The sequence below is a fragment of the Hyperoodon ampullatus genome (genome assembly GCF_949752795.1).
Source record: "Hyperoodon ampullatus genome assembly, chromosome: 7".
NCBI classification, from domain to species: domain Eukaryota; kingdom Metazoa; phylum Chordata; class Mammalia; order Artiodactyla; family Ziphiidae; genus Hyperoodon; species Hyperoodon ampullatus.
In genome coordinates, this window is record NC_136920.1 from 54929934 (window position 1) to 54947034 (window position 17101).

General features: G+C 48.5%; 1 protein-coding gene across 1 annotated transcript; it reads left to right on the forward strand.

The window, feature by feature from the left end:
- Positions 1-7529: 7529 nt before the first annotated feature.
- KCTD21 (potassium channel tetramerization domain containing 21) lies at positions 7530-8312 on the forward strand (the record flags this gene model as incomplete). Its single annotated transcript, XM_079709312.1, has 1 exon — positions 7530-8312. One exon carries the CDS (start codon positions 7530-7532, stop codon positions 8310-8312), a length of 783 nt encoding a protein of 260 aa, XP_079565438.1.
- Between the last annotated feature and the right edge of the window lie 8789 nt (positions 8313-17101).

Below are 17101 nucleotides of genomic sequence, written 5' to 3' on the forward strand. Positions count from 1 at the left end.
GGAAAATGCCTCACATAGCTCGGGACATGTCCTCAGTGCTCAGGAAATGTTGATTCTCTGTGCACTGGTCTCATGTAGGTCAGAATCAAATTGAGGGGCAGGTTTGAGAGCACCTGGTAAGAGGTAGGAGGGGACAAGTGATGAACCTCTCCAAGGGGTTTGGCTGCTGAATTCCCAAGGAAGTCATTCAGAGCATGGCAGTCAGACAGGCCTGGGCTTGAATCCTGGCTCGGCCACTGCTTTCTTTGGGCAAGTTACCTACCTCTTAGAGCCTCAAGTTCTATTTTGTTAAGTAAAGATAATACTTTCCTCAAAGGAATGTTACAAGGATTAAATGAGTTAATGTGTATAATGCACCTAGCACAGGTAGGGTACCCAATAAGTACTCACCGGGCCATAGCTGTGTCCCTCGTGAGGCCTGCGGGAATGGAGACATAGTTTTAAAGTAGGACTCTCTAGAGCGATGTCTTGACTGCCCTTTCTTATGGGACACCTACTCTCAAAGCATTATATTTCCTTTGTTACAATTAGAGGTTGCAACCGGGTGATTTTTCAGGCCCCAGACTGGGATTGGCCCTTCACATGGTACCAGGCTGGGCCTTAAGATCCACCACCCCTCGTTTTGGCCACAGACCCATTTCAGGGAGGAGAGAATTTCCAGCCAACTCCCAAGTTCCCAGGCCCCCTGGCCTTCCCTGCCCAGTCAGATGGTCTGAGGATCCGCATGGCATAATTTCCTGGTTTTCTCAGAGAGGGAAATAGGCTGATCTTTTTCTTGGTTCTTTTCAAGTAGAGAGGCAGACTTGGAAAGTCTCCTGCTTAAGAAAAATTATTTGTTCAGACACAGTGGTAGGGTTTCTTTTATCTCCTACTTCGTGGTTCAGTTTGCATTCTCATTCATCTTTTCTAATCTGGCTTTTAAAAACCTGGCTTTTTGTGTTTTGCTGCTTTGCCATTAAGCATCATGAGTTGGAATTAAAATAGAAGGGTATAGACCTCTAGTGGGCTTGTCGTGTGTCAGCTATGGAGGGGCTCCAGGCCATCCAGGATCCTGTCCCCAGATCCTCCGATGTGAGTGGGCAGAGTCCCAGGCCAGCCATGAACTAGCTGCCGAAAGACCTACTGCAGTCTGATCTGGACAGAGAATAAGGGAGTATGCATCTCCCACTCACGCTGGGACCTCAAGGTGGGAAGGGGAAACTATCAGAGGTGTTGGACTCACACTGACCTGGATTCAGATCGCAGCTCCTCCAGTGACTAGCTCTGTAACCTTGAGCAGTCTCTTAACCTTTCTGAGCCTCAGTTTCCTTATCTGTAAAATAGAGATAATAGCATCTATCTCACAGGGTGCTTGTAACGACATCAAATGAGGTCATGCATGTACAGAATCAGCACAAGAGTATCATCCTCTGTACTTTTCTATATATTTTTATTAAAAATAAATAAAATGCTACCATGTGTTAGGCGAAGCATTATAAAAGCAGGAGGTGTTGTGCTCAGCAGGTGGTAGCTAGTATCTTGTCAAGCAAGCTGCATAGCAGTATTTTAAAAGGCTACTTCAGGGATTCTCACACTTGCTGAAGCTATTAAACAGCCTTTTGTTGCTATTACAACTCTCAGCAACCTGTGCAGTGGGAAGAGACTGAGCTTTCTGCTGGCTGGCTGTGTGTCCTGGGCAAGTCCTCAGTCTTTCTGAGTCTCTGTTTCCTGTCTGCCAAACAGAATGATGCCTGCTTTGTAGGATTGCTATATGAATTAAAAGGGCTGATGGGTGTAAAGGCCTCGGATGTAGTGGAATGCTCAGTGCATGTTCATTCCTTCCTCTCTCAGCCCCTGTCCCAGAGTCCCCCCAGCACCTACTGTGTGCTAGGCAGTGAATATGCGGGGACACTGCTCTCACAGAGATCACAAGCTAGGCAGTGGTTTTAACAATTTTTATCACAACCCACAGTATGAAGGTACACTCTATATCACAATCCAGTTCCTCTTCCTTTCTCTGTCTGTGTCTCTCTCTCTCTCTCACACAGACACAAAGGAAACAAAAGTTTCACAACACTATATATGTAAAACTGGTCATAACCCAGTGTATTGTATTGTCCGTGACACAGTCACAGTCTTGATTTTTTTCCCAATTTATGAAGGCATAATTTATGTGCAGTCAAAGTCACCCTTTTTAGGTATACAGTTATATGAATTTTTATAATCTTTATACAGTCATTTGTCTACCAGCACATCAAGATATAGAATATTTCCATCACTCCAAAATATTCCTTCATGCCTGTTTGTAGCCAGTCTTACCCCTAGCCTCTCCAGTCACTGATCTGATTTCTGTCTCTCTAGTTTTGTCTTTTCCAGAATGTTGTATAAATAAAATCATATGCCATGTAACCTTTTGAGGCGGGCTGCTTTCACTTAATAGAATGCTTTTGAGATTCTTCTGTGTTGTGGTGTGTGTCAGTAGCTAGTTCCTTTATATTGCTGAGTCATATTCCATTGTATGGATATACCACAATTTGTTTATCATTTACATTTTAGTTTCTGGGATTGGGCAATTCCAAATAAAGCTGCTATAATCATTCACACATGGGTTTTTGCATGGACATGTGTCTTCATTTCTCTGGGATAAATATCTAGGAGTAGGATTGATGGGTCATATCGTAACTGGATGCCAAAAACTGTTTTCTACTGTGGTTGCACCATTTTGCATTCTCACTGGCAATATATAAGAATTTCTATTGCTCTATGTACTTATCAGCATTTGGTATTGTCACATTTTTCATTTGAGCCATTGTAATAGGTATACTGTGGTTTTAATTTTCATGTCCCTAATGACTAAGGATACCAAGCATCTTTTCCTGTGATTATTTGTCATCTGTATATCTTCTCAGTGAAGGTGCTTGTTCAGATCTTTTGCCCACTTTTTAGTTGGGTTGTTTATTTTCTTACTGAGTTTTGAGAGTTCTTTATATATTCTGGTTAACAATCATGTATCAGATAGGTGTTTTGCAAATATTTTCTTGCAGTTTGTGTCTCATTTTCATTTTTTTAAAAAATAATTTTTTTAATTTATTTATTTATTTTTGGCTGTGTTGGGTCTTCATTGCTGCACGCGGGCTTTCTCTAGTTGTGGCAAGTGGGGGCTACTCTTCTTTGCGGTGCACAGGCATCTCATTGCAGTGGCTTCTCTTGTTGCGGAGCACGGGCTCTAGAGCGCAGGCTCAGTAGTTGTGGCACGGGGGCTTCAGTAGTTGTGGCTCGTGGGCTCTAGAGCATAGGCTCAGTAGTTGTGGTGCACGGGCTTAGTTGCTCCGCGGCATGTGGGATCTTCCCAGACCAGGGCTTGAACCCATGTCCCCTGAATTGGCAAGCGGATTCTCAACCATTGCGCCACCAGGGAAGCCCTCATCTTCATTTTTTTTAACAGTGTCTTTCGAAGAGGAGAAGTTTTTCATTTGGATGAAGTCTAGTTTATTAAATTTTCTATGGTTTGTGCCTCTTAGGTCCTATCCAAGAAATCTTTGCCTAACAGAAAGTCACAAAGATTTTCTCCTAGAAGTCTTATAGTTTTAAAAAGATTTTACGTTTAGGTCTGTGATCCATTTTGAGTTAATTTTCATATATGTTACAAGATATGAGTTGAGGTTCTTTTTTTGCATATGGATATCCAGTGATCTTCATCTTGAGAAAGCCAGGGAGGAGGGCCATATGCAAAGCAGATCATTACATGATGGAATGGTGGGCTGTGCAAGGAACCAGAAACCCCAAGAGGAGAGCTGGGAAGGTGGAGATCTGGGGACTGCCTTATCGAGGCAGTGACTCATAGGCTGGGCCTTACAGGTTGACTGCGGAGATGGTGGAGAAAGTGAAGAAGGGTGGTACGAGGAGAGCAAAGGCAGGGCAGGTGAGGGTGGATGCGGAGGTGTCAGGAGTCCCGGAGCATAGAGTGTGGGGAGAGTCAGGATTAGAGGTGAGATTGGATGAGCAGGGTGGTTAGAGCAGGCAGTACTATGTCAGGAAAATCGGCCTGCGAACTAAAATGGAAGGTGGACAGAAAGGCGGAAGGGAGCCAAGTGAGGATGTTAGGGGAGCGGGGATGAGGTCTGAGCTCCAGGAATTGCCGTAGGGACAGGTACAAGGGGACAGTTGAGAAAAATGTTAGGATGCTGAGTCAGGGCTGCCTCCCAGGCTCAGGCAGATGGGCGGCTAAGAAGAATCAACAGCAGGTTCTGGGGAAGAGGAGTTCTGTGTGAGGCTTCTGGTACCCATAGAAAATTCAGGTGGAGGTGTCCAAGAGGCAGGCAGCTGGGTACACAGGGGGGCTGGAGCTCCGTGGCCAAACCCGCCTGCCACATTCTTGAAGCTTCTCAGCCCCGCAAGGAGCCAGTTCCTGCCCCCCTGTGTCATTGTGGCTCTCAAACAGAGCCTGTGGATTTGCCATGGTGGACACCGTGGCACTGTGACTAGGAAATAGGGGCTTGAAGGGCTGAGTTCTCTGGCTCCTGGGTCTGGGGAGAATACCACAGGGAGCACCCTCGTCTGGGGTCGGGAGACCTGCCTTCTAACCAGCCTCTGCCCTGACTGACAGCAGCTCCTGGTGCTGCCCTGGACGAATGATCAGGAGCCTCACTGCAGGGGCTCAGGGGCAGGAAGGCAGGTGCTCTGCTGCTTTTGCAAGCAGAAAAATAGGAGTTTGGGTGCCCATCCAAGGGCCCCCAGGTATGCCCTGTGGCTCCTCATTGTCTTCCCTACCCCTGTGCTTTGAGCTCTTCAGAACTAATGTGCTTAGGAGATACGGGGTCTGCAGCCCATAGCACTGTCAGGAAAGACAGCCCAGCCTCTCTGTCGCCTAAGCCTGCTCTTTCCATGGAGCTGAGCCACTTCACAGAGCCTGGGCCTTAAATCAAACAGGAAAAGAGACTGGAAACTAGGTCCGGCTCCTGCCTGGACCCCCTGGAGAGAAAATTGGTCAGACTCAGGCCCCAGACCAAGCATCCACCTCAGCTGCAGGTCTCAGCACAGCCACCCCCCAGCTTCCTCGGAGCCCTCCCCCTCCCCCTCTCTGTTGGACACCCCCTCCAACACTGTCTCACAGCCCATCTGCTGCAGGCTTCTGCTGATGATTTTGTAACTTCATCATGGGCTTCTTTCTCTTCAGACACTGCAGATGGTTAATGTCTTTCTGCGATATCAAAGTGCCCCATTACACAGGGAAAGAATTACCAAGGGCCCTCCCCACAGAGAGTTGGGTGGGACAGCCGAGCATCTTCCACACCCAGCATGGCCTCCACCCGCTGAAGTAAGGGGGTCTCAGTGCAGTCAGCCTCCTCAGAAGGCAGGCGTGGGGTGAGAACTGCCCTGGCCCGCTTGCCACCCCTGCTGGGTGACTTTCGGGAAGTCCCGCTCTTGGACCTCTGTTTTCCCGTCTGGACAGTAAACGTGCCAGAATTAATTCCAGACCTACTCCCACATCTCCTGGTACATCTTCCTTCCTTCCTTCCTTCCTCCCTCCCTTCCCCCCCTTCCTTCCATCCGTTTCTTTTTTTCTTTCTTTCTTTCATTGTTGAGGTAGAGTTGATTTACAGTATTAGTTTCAGGTTTACAGCACAGAAATTCAAAATTTTTATAGATTATACACCATTTAAAGTTACTATAAAATATTAGCGATATTCCCTGTGCTGTAATTGGTGCATTTCTCTTGTTACTGCACCCTCACTGTCTCTTGCTGTGGTCTCCTCTGCCAGCCTGGGCTCTTCTCAAGGGCAGCACTGGGGCTGATTCCTCCCTGTGCCCTCCACACCCAACATCAGAGGAAGATTGCTGAATTCATTCCACAGGTTGGCTCCTGGGAAAGTATCGTGTTGGAAGCCAAAAAGGTACATCCCCTGATTTCTAGAACCTTAAAGAAAAGTTAGAATCCAAGACTTCAGGTTGAAGGAGACACCAGCCCTAGACACTAGAGGCTGTGAGATCAGTGGGGAAATGGTGGCAGAGGGTTGTTAAGGAGTGGAGTGGGTAAAGAGCCTTCAGGAAGGGTGCTTGGTGGCAGAGTCCCACATTTGCACTGACCTCAAAGCAAGTTTCAGAGGAGGCTGGGGTGCCATCATGGTAGAAAAGAGCAGGCCGTCGGGAGCCAAGAGCATCTTCATGGCAAGGCAAGTTGTCATAGGAGGATGAGAATCCAGAAAGGAGTGTCCAGAGGGTTGAGTGGCCCATTGTGGGCCTAGTGGATAGATGGAAGTGGTACTAATCACAGCCATTTGTTGTGAATTCTTTTAGATGGAAAAAATAATTAAATAAGAAGGCAACATCGGTACAGCAGAAGGAGCACGGGGCTTGGAGTCCTAAATCTCAGAACATCTGTTAAGTACCTACAGTGGACCAGTCTTTGGCTAATAAGCATGAATACATTTTTCTCTCTCATATAAAGGAACCTGGGCTTGAATCCTGGCAGGACCCTTCACCGGTCTGAGCATAGGGAATGAATCCTGACAGTTTCCCTTATCTGCACAGTGGGGATGATCGGCGATATTGTCTATGTCAAAGGATAGTATGTAAGCAAATGTACGTAAGAGCAGCTAGCATAGTGTTCAGTCCGGGCACATTTTCTTTCTTTCCTTAGACCAGTGGTTCTCTGTCCTAACTGAACATTTAGAATCAGCTTTTAAAAAATACCAATGCTGAGGCCACATTCCAGGCCAATTAAAACAATCTCTGGAGGGTGGAACCCAGGCTTTGTTTTATCTTTTCATTTCTTTCTTTTTTTTTTTTAAACTCCCTAGTGAACCTAATATGCTTTAGATGGTATGGCAATTATTACCCATCCATTTGTTCATCAAGTATTAATTCGTTTCAACTCCAAGGACCTACAATAAGAAATTGAGAACTGTGACTACCCAGATGTTATGGACTGAATGTTTGTGTCCCCCAAAATTATATGTTGAAATCCCAACCTCCAATGTGATGGCGTAAGGAGGTGGGGCCTTTGGAAGATTAGGTCATGAGGGTGGAGCCCTCATGAACAAGATTACTGCCCTTATAAAAGAGATTCCAGGGCTTCCCTGGTGGCGCAGTGGTTGAGAGTCCGCCTGCCGATGCAGGGGACACGGGTTCGTGCCCCAGTCCGGGAAGATCCCACATGCCCGGAGTGGCTGGGCCCATGAGCCATGGCCGCTGAGCTTGCGCATCCGGAGCCTGTGCTCTGCAATGGGAGAGGCCACAACAGTGAGAGGCCCGCGTACCGCAAAAAAAAAAAAAAAAAGAAGAGAGATTCCAGAGAGTTCTCTTGCCCCTTCTGCCATATTAGGACACAGAAGACAACCCTCATCAGACATCAGATATGCCCCTACCTTGATCCTCAACTTCCCAGCCTCCAGAACTGTGAGAAATAAATGTTTGTTACTTAAGCCACCCAGTCTATAGTATTCTGTTATACCAGCCCCAACAAACCAAGATATCAGATATGGTTGGGTAATGGTCATTTCTTACTTACCTCTCTGTAGGAGTACTTCCCAGCATCCCAACCTCCTGCCATGTCTGACCCCATCACACTGAATGTCGGGGGGAAGCTCTATACAACCTCACTGGCAACCTTGACCAGCTTCCCTGACTCCATGCTGGGCGCCATGTTCAGCGGGAAGATGCCCACCAAGAGGGACAGCCAGGGCCACTGCTTCATTGACCGTGACGGCAAAGTGTTCCGCTACATCCTCAACTTCCTGCGAACCTCCCACCTGGACTTGCCCGAGGACTTCCAGGAGATGGGCCTGCTCCGCAGGGAGGCTGACTTCTACCAGGTGCAGCCCCTGATTGAGGCCCTGCAGGAGAAGGAGGTGGAGCTGTCCAAGGCCGAGAAGAATGCCATGCTCAACATCACACTGAACCAGCGTGTGCAGACGGTCCACTTCACTGTGCGTGAGGCACCCCAGATCTACAGCCTGTCCTCTTCCAGCATGGAGGTCTTCAACGCCAACATCTTCAGCACCTCTTGCCTCTTCCTCAAGCTCCTGGGCTCCAAGCTCTTCTACTGCTCCAACGGCAACCTATCCTCCATCACCAGCCATTTGCAAGACCCCAACCACCTGACTCTGGACTGGGTGGCCAATGTGGAGGGCCTGCCTGAGGAGGAGTACACCAAGCAGAACCTCAAGAGGCTCTGGGTGGTGCCAGCCAACAAGCAGATCAACAGCTTCCAGGTCTTCATGGAGGAGGTGCTGAAAATCGCGCTGAGTGACGGCTTCTGCATCGATTCTTCTCACCCACACGCTGTGGATTTTATGAACAATAAGATTATTCGATTAATACGGTACAGGTAAAAGGACCCCAGCAACATTGGAGGGGGGCTTCCCAAAGCCAAGATCTTGGAGAGTGTCTCGCCAGTGGTGTGAGACAGGCCACTGTACTAACCTGTATTAATCGTGTAGCAGGACTTGATTTCCCCCGTGATGCAGTCCACCTGTAGGAATCCATGTGTCCTCTTGACAGAGCCACCTTTTTCCTTGCTACTTTGAGCTGGGGATGGGCAGTTTGCTCTAAGTGAAGAGTCTGCCAACGTGTCCTAAAGGAGGCCACAGGAGGACTTTTTGGCTAGACAAAGGAACAGCAGTTTTTTCCTGGGTCCAGCTCTCTCTGTACCATTAGGCAGTGCCTCACTTAGCCATCTGTAAACAGAGCCTCTGGTGGAGGGGATGGGGTGAGAACAAGAGGCTCCCTCTAGTTTCCCAGAACATGAAGTACCCAGAGATTCCCATCCTGCCTGCCCCTCCGTCCCTGGGATGTGGCCAGAACCTTGGACTTGCTTGGCTGGCTTGGAAATGAAGTGGGTAGTGAGGGTGGGATTTGAGCCTGGCATGGCCTGAAGGAATTAGTCTCCAGGCAGGGTTCAGAAGATGGGGATATCCCTCTTGACTGGGCCAAATCTAGGCCTTTGGGGATTTCCGGCTTCAGAAATAAGCTGCTGTCCCTGCGAAGATTTGAAAGTATCTGGAGCCAGTGCAATGAAAGGCGCTTCATAATGTGGCCTGATACCTGACTTTTGTAATCCTTTACCCAAGAAGTTGAAGTGTCATTGAAACAGATCATTTAAAACAAATATATTATGGACTCTCAGGGTTGGAAAATGATTCAACAGTCGCTCAGTCCTCCCGCACCCCCAGCACACCCCAGCACATTTGCGGCTGAGGGCTTCTCCCCAGTACCTTCAGGAGATCAACTATCCCTGCTTGCATACCCTCAGTGACAGGAAGCTCGTCATCCCCAAGGCCAGCCCCTGCCATAGTTGGCTGTTAGAAAGTCCTTCCTTATATTGAGCTGAAACCTGCCCTTCCACAACCATTTTCTGGTCCTGGTAGACCTTCCTTCTCACCCAAATGTGTATTTTCTCTTTCAAAATAGTCACTTTGAGAGGCCAGATACTTATTTTGAAAATATTATTACTCGCTATTAGGATTCCCCTTGGGATTTGTCTTCAGAACCAAGGTTAGCCCCTTTCATTCCCTGTAAGTCATCCCCATTGTGTCGTGGCTTCGCTTCATTTGTGACCCTCCCTCCTCACCAGACATGACTGTGCATAGCTTTTGATCATCTTCTGTTGAGTTTGAAGATTGCTGCCCCAGAGGAAGGAGACCAGGGTCTTGGCAATGTGTAACAAGGAGCCTGGGAGTGACCTGAACCATAACATTGCCCTTGGAGTAAGCGTCCAGCCCTTAAAACACTGCTCTGAAGGATGTGGGCTTCCCCTGCAGTAGTTTCTGGGCATAACCAACCCATGGACCTCCTTGGGGTGAGACCCTGAGCCACCACTTCCCAGGGGGTGATGAGCAGTGCATGTCTCAAAGCTGCACATTATGATTCATCCCTGGCGTAAGGGTGGCCTTGGGAGTCCCAGAATCTTCCCCACTGGGCAGGGGCCCTCAGACAAAGCCAGAGAAGTCTGGTGCCACAGGTGCCCCTAGGGGATTGTCCGAGGAAGGGGCTTCCCATAGTTACACCCTGTGAATAGGGAGCTTGTACGCTGGGCTGTGGGCAAGGCCACATCCCTTAGGTAATAAAGGTCTTTTCCCCCCTACAGTGGGACCCAGGAGTCTCTGATAACTGTCCCATGCCACCAGGCCAATGGTATTCAGGAAATCCACTCAGGAGAACCCAATTTAGACCAGCCAGCAGCAGCTGTGACCATAGCAGAACAGTTCAAGGAAGAAATCTTATAAATGACCACTGTCTCTTTTTCTTTTCCATAAAAATTCTTTCTCCATCTTTTCAGTGCTTCTTAATTCAAGCAGCTTGACTTTAGAGAAAGCACAGGTCCTGTGAAGCCACTAATTTGCTGTGTGACTTTAGGCAAGTCACTTACCTCACTGAGCCATCTCTGTTTCTTCATCTGTGAAATGTGCATAACAGTAACACATAACCCTACCTACCTCACAGGGCTGTTGTGAGGATCAAATGAAATAATTTATGTGAGAATACAGTATAATTGATAAATGGTTGTTGTTATTTTGTGTCTACATATAAGGGAAAAAACCCTGGCTTTGGAATCAAGCTGACCTGGGTCTGGATTCTGGCTCCATCACTTGCTGTGTAACCTTGAACAAGTCCCTGGGCCTCCCTGATTTGTTTCCTCTTCAGATAACAATCCCACCTCCTAGTGTTCTGTGACTTGGTTATGTATGTGAAAATTCCTAGCTAGGCCTGGCCCACAGGAGCTCAATAAATGTTTGCTCTTTTAGGAGTAATGATGGACTGTCATGCAGGAGACACCATGAGCATATAACAATTTAACAAGCCTTCTGGGGCACCTGGTGTATGGTCCCTGAGGATGGGAACAGCCACAGATAAGTTTAGTCTGCAAAAGCGTAGAGGGCCACACAGTGTACTGTGGGAACTTGGGGAAAGCAAGCTTAGTTCTCAGAAAAGGCATAATGGATGGTCGAGCTGGGCCTTTAAGGGTAGGTTGGATGGTAACAAAATGAGCTAAGGAGGGCACCGTGGGCACTGGAAACGCCATGAGCTGAGGCCCGGGAGCCATGCAGGTGAGGCTCCAAGCAGGGCCTCTGCACAAAGGGAGCCACATGCAGTACATGCAGAGTGCTCACTGTGCCCGTCTCCCTCAGGTGAGTACAGCCACCTGCTTAGTGCAACAGAGAGATACTGAGCCTGCAGGCGGCACCATCCCAGAGGACCAGTGAGTCAGGGTCAGCTGGGAGGCGGCATGTGATTCTTGTCATGAGCCCCTAGCTGCCCGGAGCGAGACACAGTGGTGCTCAGTGATAACAGGACTCAGTTTATTTAGCCTTCTGCACAGCTGAGAGCTTTGTCCCAACTAAAGGGCAATTCTGGGCACACGACCTTGTCAGCTGTCTGTTCCTCCCCAAGGCATGCAGAAGGATGGTCAGGGAGGGTGCTCTTGAGGGAACCCTAAGGCACTTCGGCGTGACCACTTGGTGAGACCTGCCACAAACAGGGCCCCTGCATGCTGGAAGGCCAGCAGTAGCTGTCACCTCAGGCACCTCCTAAAGCTCTTTGCCCTTTTATGAAGGGCAAGCCTTCTGATGCTAGGTTCTGTCTTTGGGCCAGAGCTCCCTGTGCGGAGGTGGCCATGGCACCCCCCTTGCCAACACCTCAGTGCCCTACACAGCCCCCCAGGCTAGGATGTGGTCACTCTGCTTTGTAAACTTCTATGTGACCTAAAACATAGCGCTTTTGTAACTGCACCTTTGTTCACCCCAAACTTCCAGCTTTCTTTCACAAATTACTCCTAAAACAGGCTACTGTAAGTGGAGGCATAGCCAAGATCAGCCTAGGCCAATTTCTCATGTGTCCAGAGCACCAGCCCATCCCTTTCCTGAACTGTGGTCTGTTCACACTGACCACCTGAGTCTGCCTGTATCCCAGGGGGCTCAGGGCTGGTTGGGCAGTTGGCAGGGAAATGAGACCCCGTGATCATCTTGCAGAGCAAAACAACCTTGATAACTGGCCCATCAAAGGGAGGGGCCCAGGCTTCTTTCCAGGCCCTGTGGGGTCCTGGCTCTGGCAGCTCTGTCTATCCAGACAGCCCTGTGACCTCAGTGTCCTTCAGAACCTTCAGGACAGTGTGGCACCAAACAGAGAGCTGTGGAGACAGTCTGGTGACATGCTCACCCCAGTCTGGTGCACAGGGACCCAAGGGGGGCCCTGAAGAGAAAAGTTGGCCTATGGAAACCAGAGGATCACTGAGCAACCCATGGTACCCAGAACCCCACCCGACACAAAGGACAACCTAATAAGCTCTGTGGTGCCACTGCTTAGCTCTGACTTCTGGGCAGGGAGAACGTGCCCAATCAGGTGTGTCTGACCTCACTGCCCCCTCTCCTGGACCTATTTTCCACCAACTTCCCTGGCCCTCCCACCCCAATATATGTATTTGGGAGTATTTCAAAGCCTTTATCAACATTTCCCAGTTAACTGACAGCCCTAGAGTGTTCTATCCCATTCTTATGTCAGTCCCTCCCAAAAGCCTACGTTCCCTTTTACTGAGGTGCTGGGTAAAGGCTTAGTTGAGTCACAAATCCTCTAGAGATCCTGCTGCATTGTGACATGGGTTCTCCCTTCCCAACCCTAATTAGTTCACTTTATAAATCCAGTACTGAATTTGCTTCAAAAACACCCTTTGGGGGCTTCCCTGGTGGCGCAGTGGTTGAGAGTCCACCTGCCGATGCAGGGGGCGCGGGTTCGTGCTCCGGTCCGGGGAAGATCCCACATGCCGCGGAGCGGCTGGGCCCGTGAGCCATGGCCGCTGAGCCTGCGCGTACGGAGCCTGTGCTCCACAACAGGAGAGGCCACAACAGTGAGGCCCACGTACCACAAAAAAAAAAAAGGAAAAACACCCTTTTGTTTGGCATCTCATAGGTTGCCAAGCTCCTTCCTGTCCATAGTTTCATTTCACAGAACCAAAGAATGACCATGCCATGCCATTCCACACCTCGCCTGCCCTTTACTACTTTGTCTACATAGCAAACATCTGCTCATCCTTCAACACTCTGCATAAGCCTTGCCTCCTTGGCTCCCCAAGTAGAGTTACTCCCAGCCCGCTTTGTACCACCCTATATCTGGTGTGGACTTTTATCAGCATACTGCAGCTGTTCACAGGCAGTGTTGTGCTGGTAAATATTTAACAACAACTAGCTCTCATGGAAATGCACTGATCTGTAGCATCAGCCAATTTCCATGGTGTAAATACTCTCACAGTAGTCAATTTCAAGTCACCAATATGAAGTCACCGATCATCGGGGAAGAGAGGCACACAATGGGCTCTGGAGAGCCAGAGGGAGCATGCTCCAGCACACCTCCGTGTCTCCCACTGAACCGCATGCTTCTGAAGGCCAGGGCTCTGGCTGGCTGTTTGTATCACCAGTGCTCAGCACACAGAAAGTGCTCAATATATGTTTGAGGGACTCTGCCACCTGTGGAATAAGACATTTTTACCTCCTTGATGTCCTCTCTTGTTCAAACTCCATCTTGCTCAAAAGTCTTGCTCAAACTTTTTCCTATAACACAAGAAAAAGTCCAAAGTTCCTGGCTCTTCATATACAGGCTTCAACCTACTTAAGAGCACAGATTCTGGAGTTAGACTGCCTGGAATCAAATCCTGGCTTTGCCACTTAATGGCTATGTGACTTCTGGCCAGTTACTTAACCTCTCTTTCCTTGTCTGTAAAGTTCTGGTAATAGTACCTACAACCCATAGGGCTGTTGTAAGGGTTTGATGAGGAATACACCTTCAGCTTTTTGAATAGGGCCAGGAGTATAGTAAGTGCCCTACTTACTACATTAATTACTACCATTACTATAATTATTACTATCATCATCATCATTATTGTCTGTCCTCATCTTTCACTGCTGTCTTACTTGCTCATGCCCTCAGTGTCCCCTGCATAATCCACATGGATTTTTAACTCCTGACCTTTGCCCAAGGCACTCCTACTGCTTAAAGCATCCCACCTCTCCTCTCCAGTGACCCAAACCCTGTCCATCCACAGTGGATACCCTTCTCACCCTCCACCACCCTCTCACTGAGCCCTTCCTCCTCTGGTCTTTCAGTGCCCTTCTGGTTGGCATCTCCAGGGGTCTGAGAATCAGATCTCAAATCACATGGTCTGTTTATTCATGTACCCTTTTGAACGCCTAACGTATACCAACCCCAGGGCTGGGCTCTGAGAAAGCAAAGGTGAACCCTGCACATTCCTCCCTCAGGGTGTGCAGTGGAGGAGAGAGACAGGTAAACAAATTCCAATAGGATGGGCAGTGCTAAGGTGGAAGTCTGTTACACGTGGAGTGGACCACAGAGATAGGATAGCCTCAATGTTGACACCACTTTACAGTTTAACAAAGCACTTTGCTTTCTTTTACTCATTTACTCCTCCCAACAAGGCTCTGAGAGAAGCAACACAGGAGGGGCTTTTTTTAATAGATGAGGATGAAACGACTTGCATGTGAACACACTGTGTGTAAGTACAGTGCCTGAACATAGTAGGCCCTTGGCTAATTATGAAATTGAATTATATGTCATTTAATTCAAATTAAGTGGCCAAGTCAAGGTGAGAACCCAGTCTTGAATCCTCCTTCAGGATTATTTCCCCAGTTGTGAGGCCAAGGACAGAACCAGGTCTCCAAGTGCCAGGACTCTGATCCAGGCTTTTCCACAATGTTCCAGGTGACCTCAGGTAAATCACTGAGCTGGGCCAGAGAGCATCCCTGGTCGAAGGCAAAAAGGTAGAGTTCAGCTCTACCAGCTAGAAGTCTCTTCTAGCCAGAGTTGGCTGGAAGAATGATCATCCTAACTCTGGAGCTATGTGAGCAGAGACCAAAAAAATCCCTTGATGGGGCTGTCATGGGCTTCTAGCACTGGACTGGCCCCACTTGTCTTCTCCCAGCCTTTTGTGCTGTGAACACAATACTTGGTGACGGAGCAGTCCTGGGATTTTTGTATTTTCCAGTGTGAAATGCTGGACGTTATTAAGTGCTTCTGGAGCTAAAACAACCAGGCAAAGTGCAGTCACTTAGATGTCATGTCGTACTACTAATATTCCCTTGAGTGAAGTCCGAAAGCTTTTGTGAGGATGAGGCTTATTCCACTGAAACATGGTGCTCCCCACCTCCTTAGAAGGGGAGGCAGATTAGACAAATCTCGCATCCCCACATCATCATTCCTGAGCAAAGAAAGGGGCCTCCTTACTTGGCGGCTAAGAAAAAGGGCTGTCAGAACGTGACATTCATTGGCTATTTTTGGCATAGAATCTGAGAATGTTGTCCTAGAAGGAAATTTATAACTGACCATCAAAGGCGAAGAGGAAAGAGAACTGGCTTTCAGTCAAGCAGACCAGTCCAAATCCTGGCTCTGCCGTGTGACCTTGGCAAGTACCACCATCTCTCTCTGTCTCAATGACTTCATCTAGGAAGTGGGGATAAAAATACCTGCATTCCCTACCTCGTAGAGTGATTATAAGGATGAAGTGAGAAGTACATGGAGAGCGCCCGGCACCTCCCCTTACTTCATGCTCTCCACACTGGATGGGGAGATCTCTCCTAAAGCAGGGACCACCTCTCACACCTCTATATCCCTGGCCCTCAGCACACTGCTTCCAAGGGGAGCTCCTCAGTTCACATTTGTTGAATAAATGACTGAACTCCACCTCTTTACCCTCACCCATGAGGAAACAGGTCCAGAGTGGTGGAGGGACTTGTCCCAGTTACACAGCCAGGAGGACCCCAGGACCCTTGACTCTCAGCCCTCTCTCTCCCACACACTACGCCTTGTGCATGCCACATTTGGCAAAGCCCTCTTTGCACATTGGAGCCTTTCTTCTTCTTCTCTTTTTTTTTTTTTTTTTCTTTTTGGAGCCTTTCTTCTTTCAACCTCTTGGTTGGCGAGCAGCAGACTTGGAACAAGAACCCAGGTCTGTCAGGCTCCAAAGCCAAGAGCTCATTTTATGAGGTGCACCAAAAGCCCAAGTGGGGCCTAAGCAGCTTTTTAAATGTTTCCCAGCCATGAGTTTAGCTAGGTCTGCAGGTGATGAGCATCATTTGGGAAGATGCCTCACCACCCTACCTCCCTGCATAAATCTGACAGGGAACAATGGCCAAAATCTGAGGCTGACGGCCAAATGGCCTTGCCTGCTCCCCTTCAGTAGATCTTTGTTGCCAAAAGCAAAGAAACAGGACATACTCTCTTTCATCAATTCTAAGACACATATTTTTTCACATTCCAACATCTCTGAAATCAGGATGAGACTTAACAATTGATAGTATCTTTCAATTATAATCGACATAATTTACTCTTATGTGGTAAAACATAAAATAAACTTGTGTCTTGAAATTGTCTTAGGTTAAATGAAATCTGACATTAACCAACAGAGGCAATGTCACTGCAGGTCTGCATACCCTTTCCCCTGGGCTAATTAGACCCTGGAAGCTTTGCCCCTGGCCCAACATCCTTATTTTACAGATAGGGAAAAATGGCCAGGGCCACAAAGCCAATCAGTGGTAGGGCGGAGTCAGCGTCCTGTGAGCTGGGCCTGTTCCTCCCCACCTCCTTTGTTGTATTAACACTTCTAATCCTCACCAGAGCCCTGTGAGATAGGAACAATTTACCGTCCCTATTTTCCAGGTGAATGCTATGGGATGAATTTTGTCCCCCCAAAATTCATATGTAGAAGTTATATCCTCCAGTACCTCAGAATACAACTGTATTTGGGGGACTTCCCTGGCGGTCCAGTGGTTAAGACTCTGCACTTCCACTGCAGTGGGCGCAGGGTCTATCCCTGGTCAGGGAACTAAAAGCCCGCGTGCTGCATGGTGCAGCCAAAAAAAAAAAGAATACAACTGTATTTGGAGGGTATTGTAAGCGGTAATTAAGTTAAAAGAGGTCATTAGGATGGACCCTAATCCTATATGACTGGTGTTCTTTTAAGAAGAGGAAACTTGGGGCTTCCCTGGTGGCGCAGTGGTTGTGAGTCCGCCTGCCGATGCAGGGGACACGGGTTCATGACCCCGCCCCGGAGGATCCCACATGCCGCGGAGCGGCTGGGCCCGTGAGCCATGGCCGCTGAGCCTGCGCGTCGGGAGCCTGT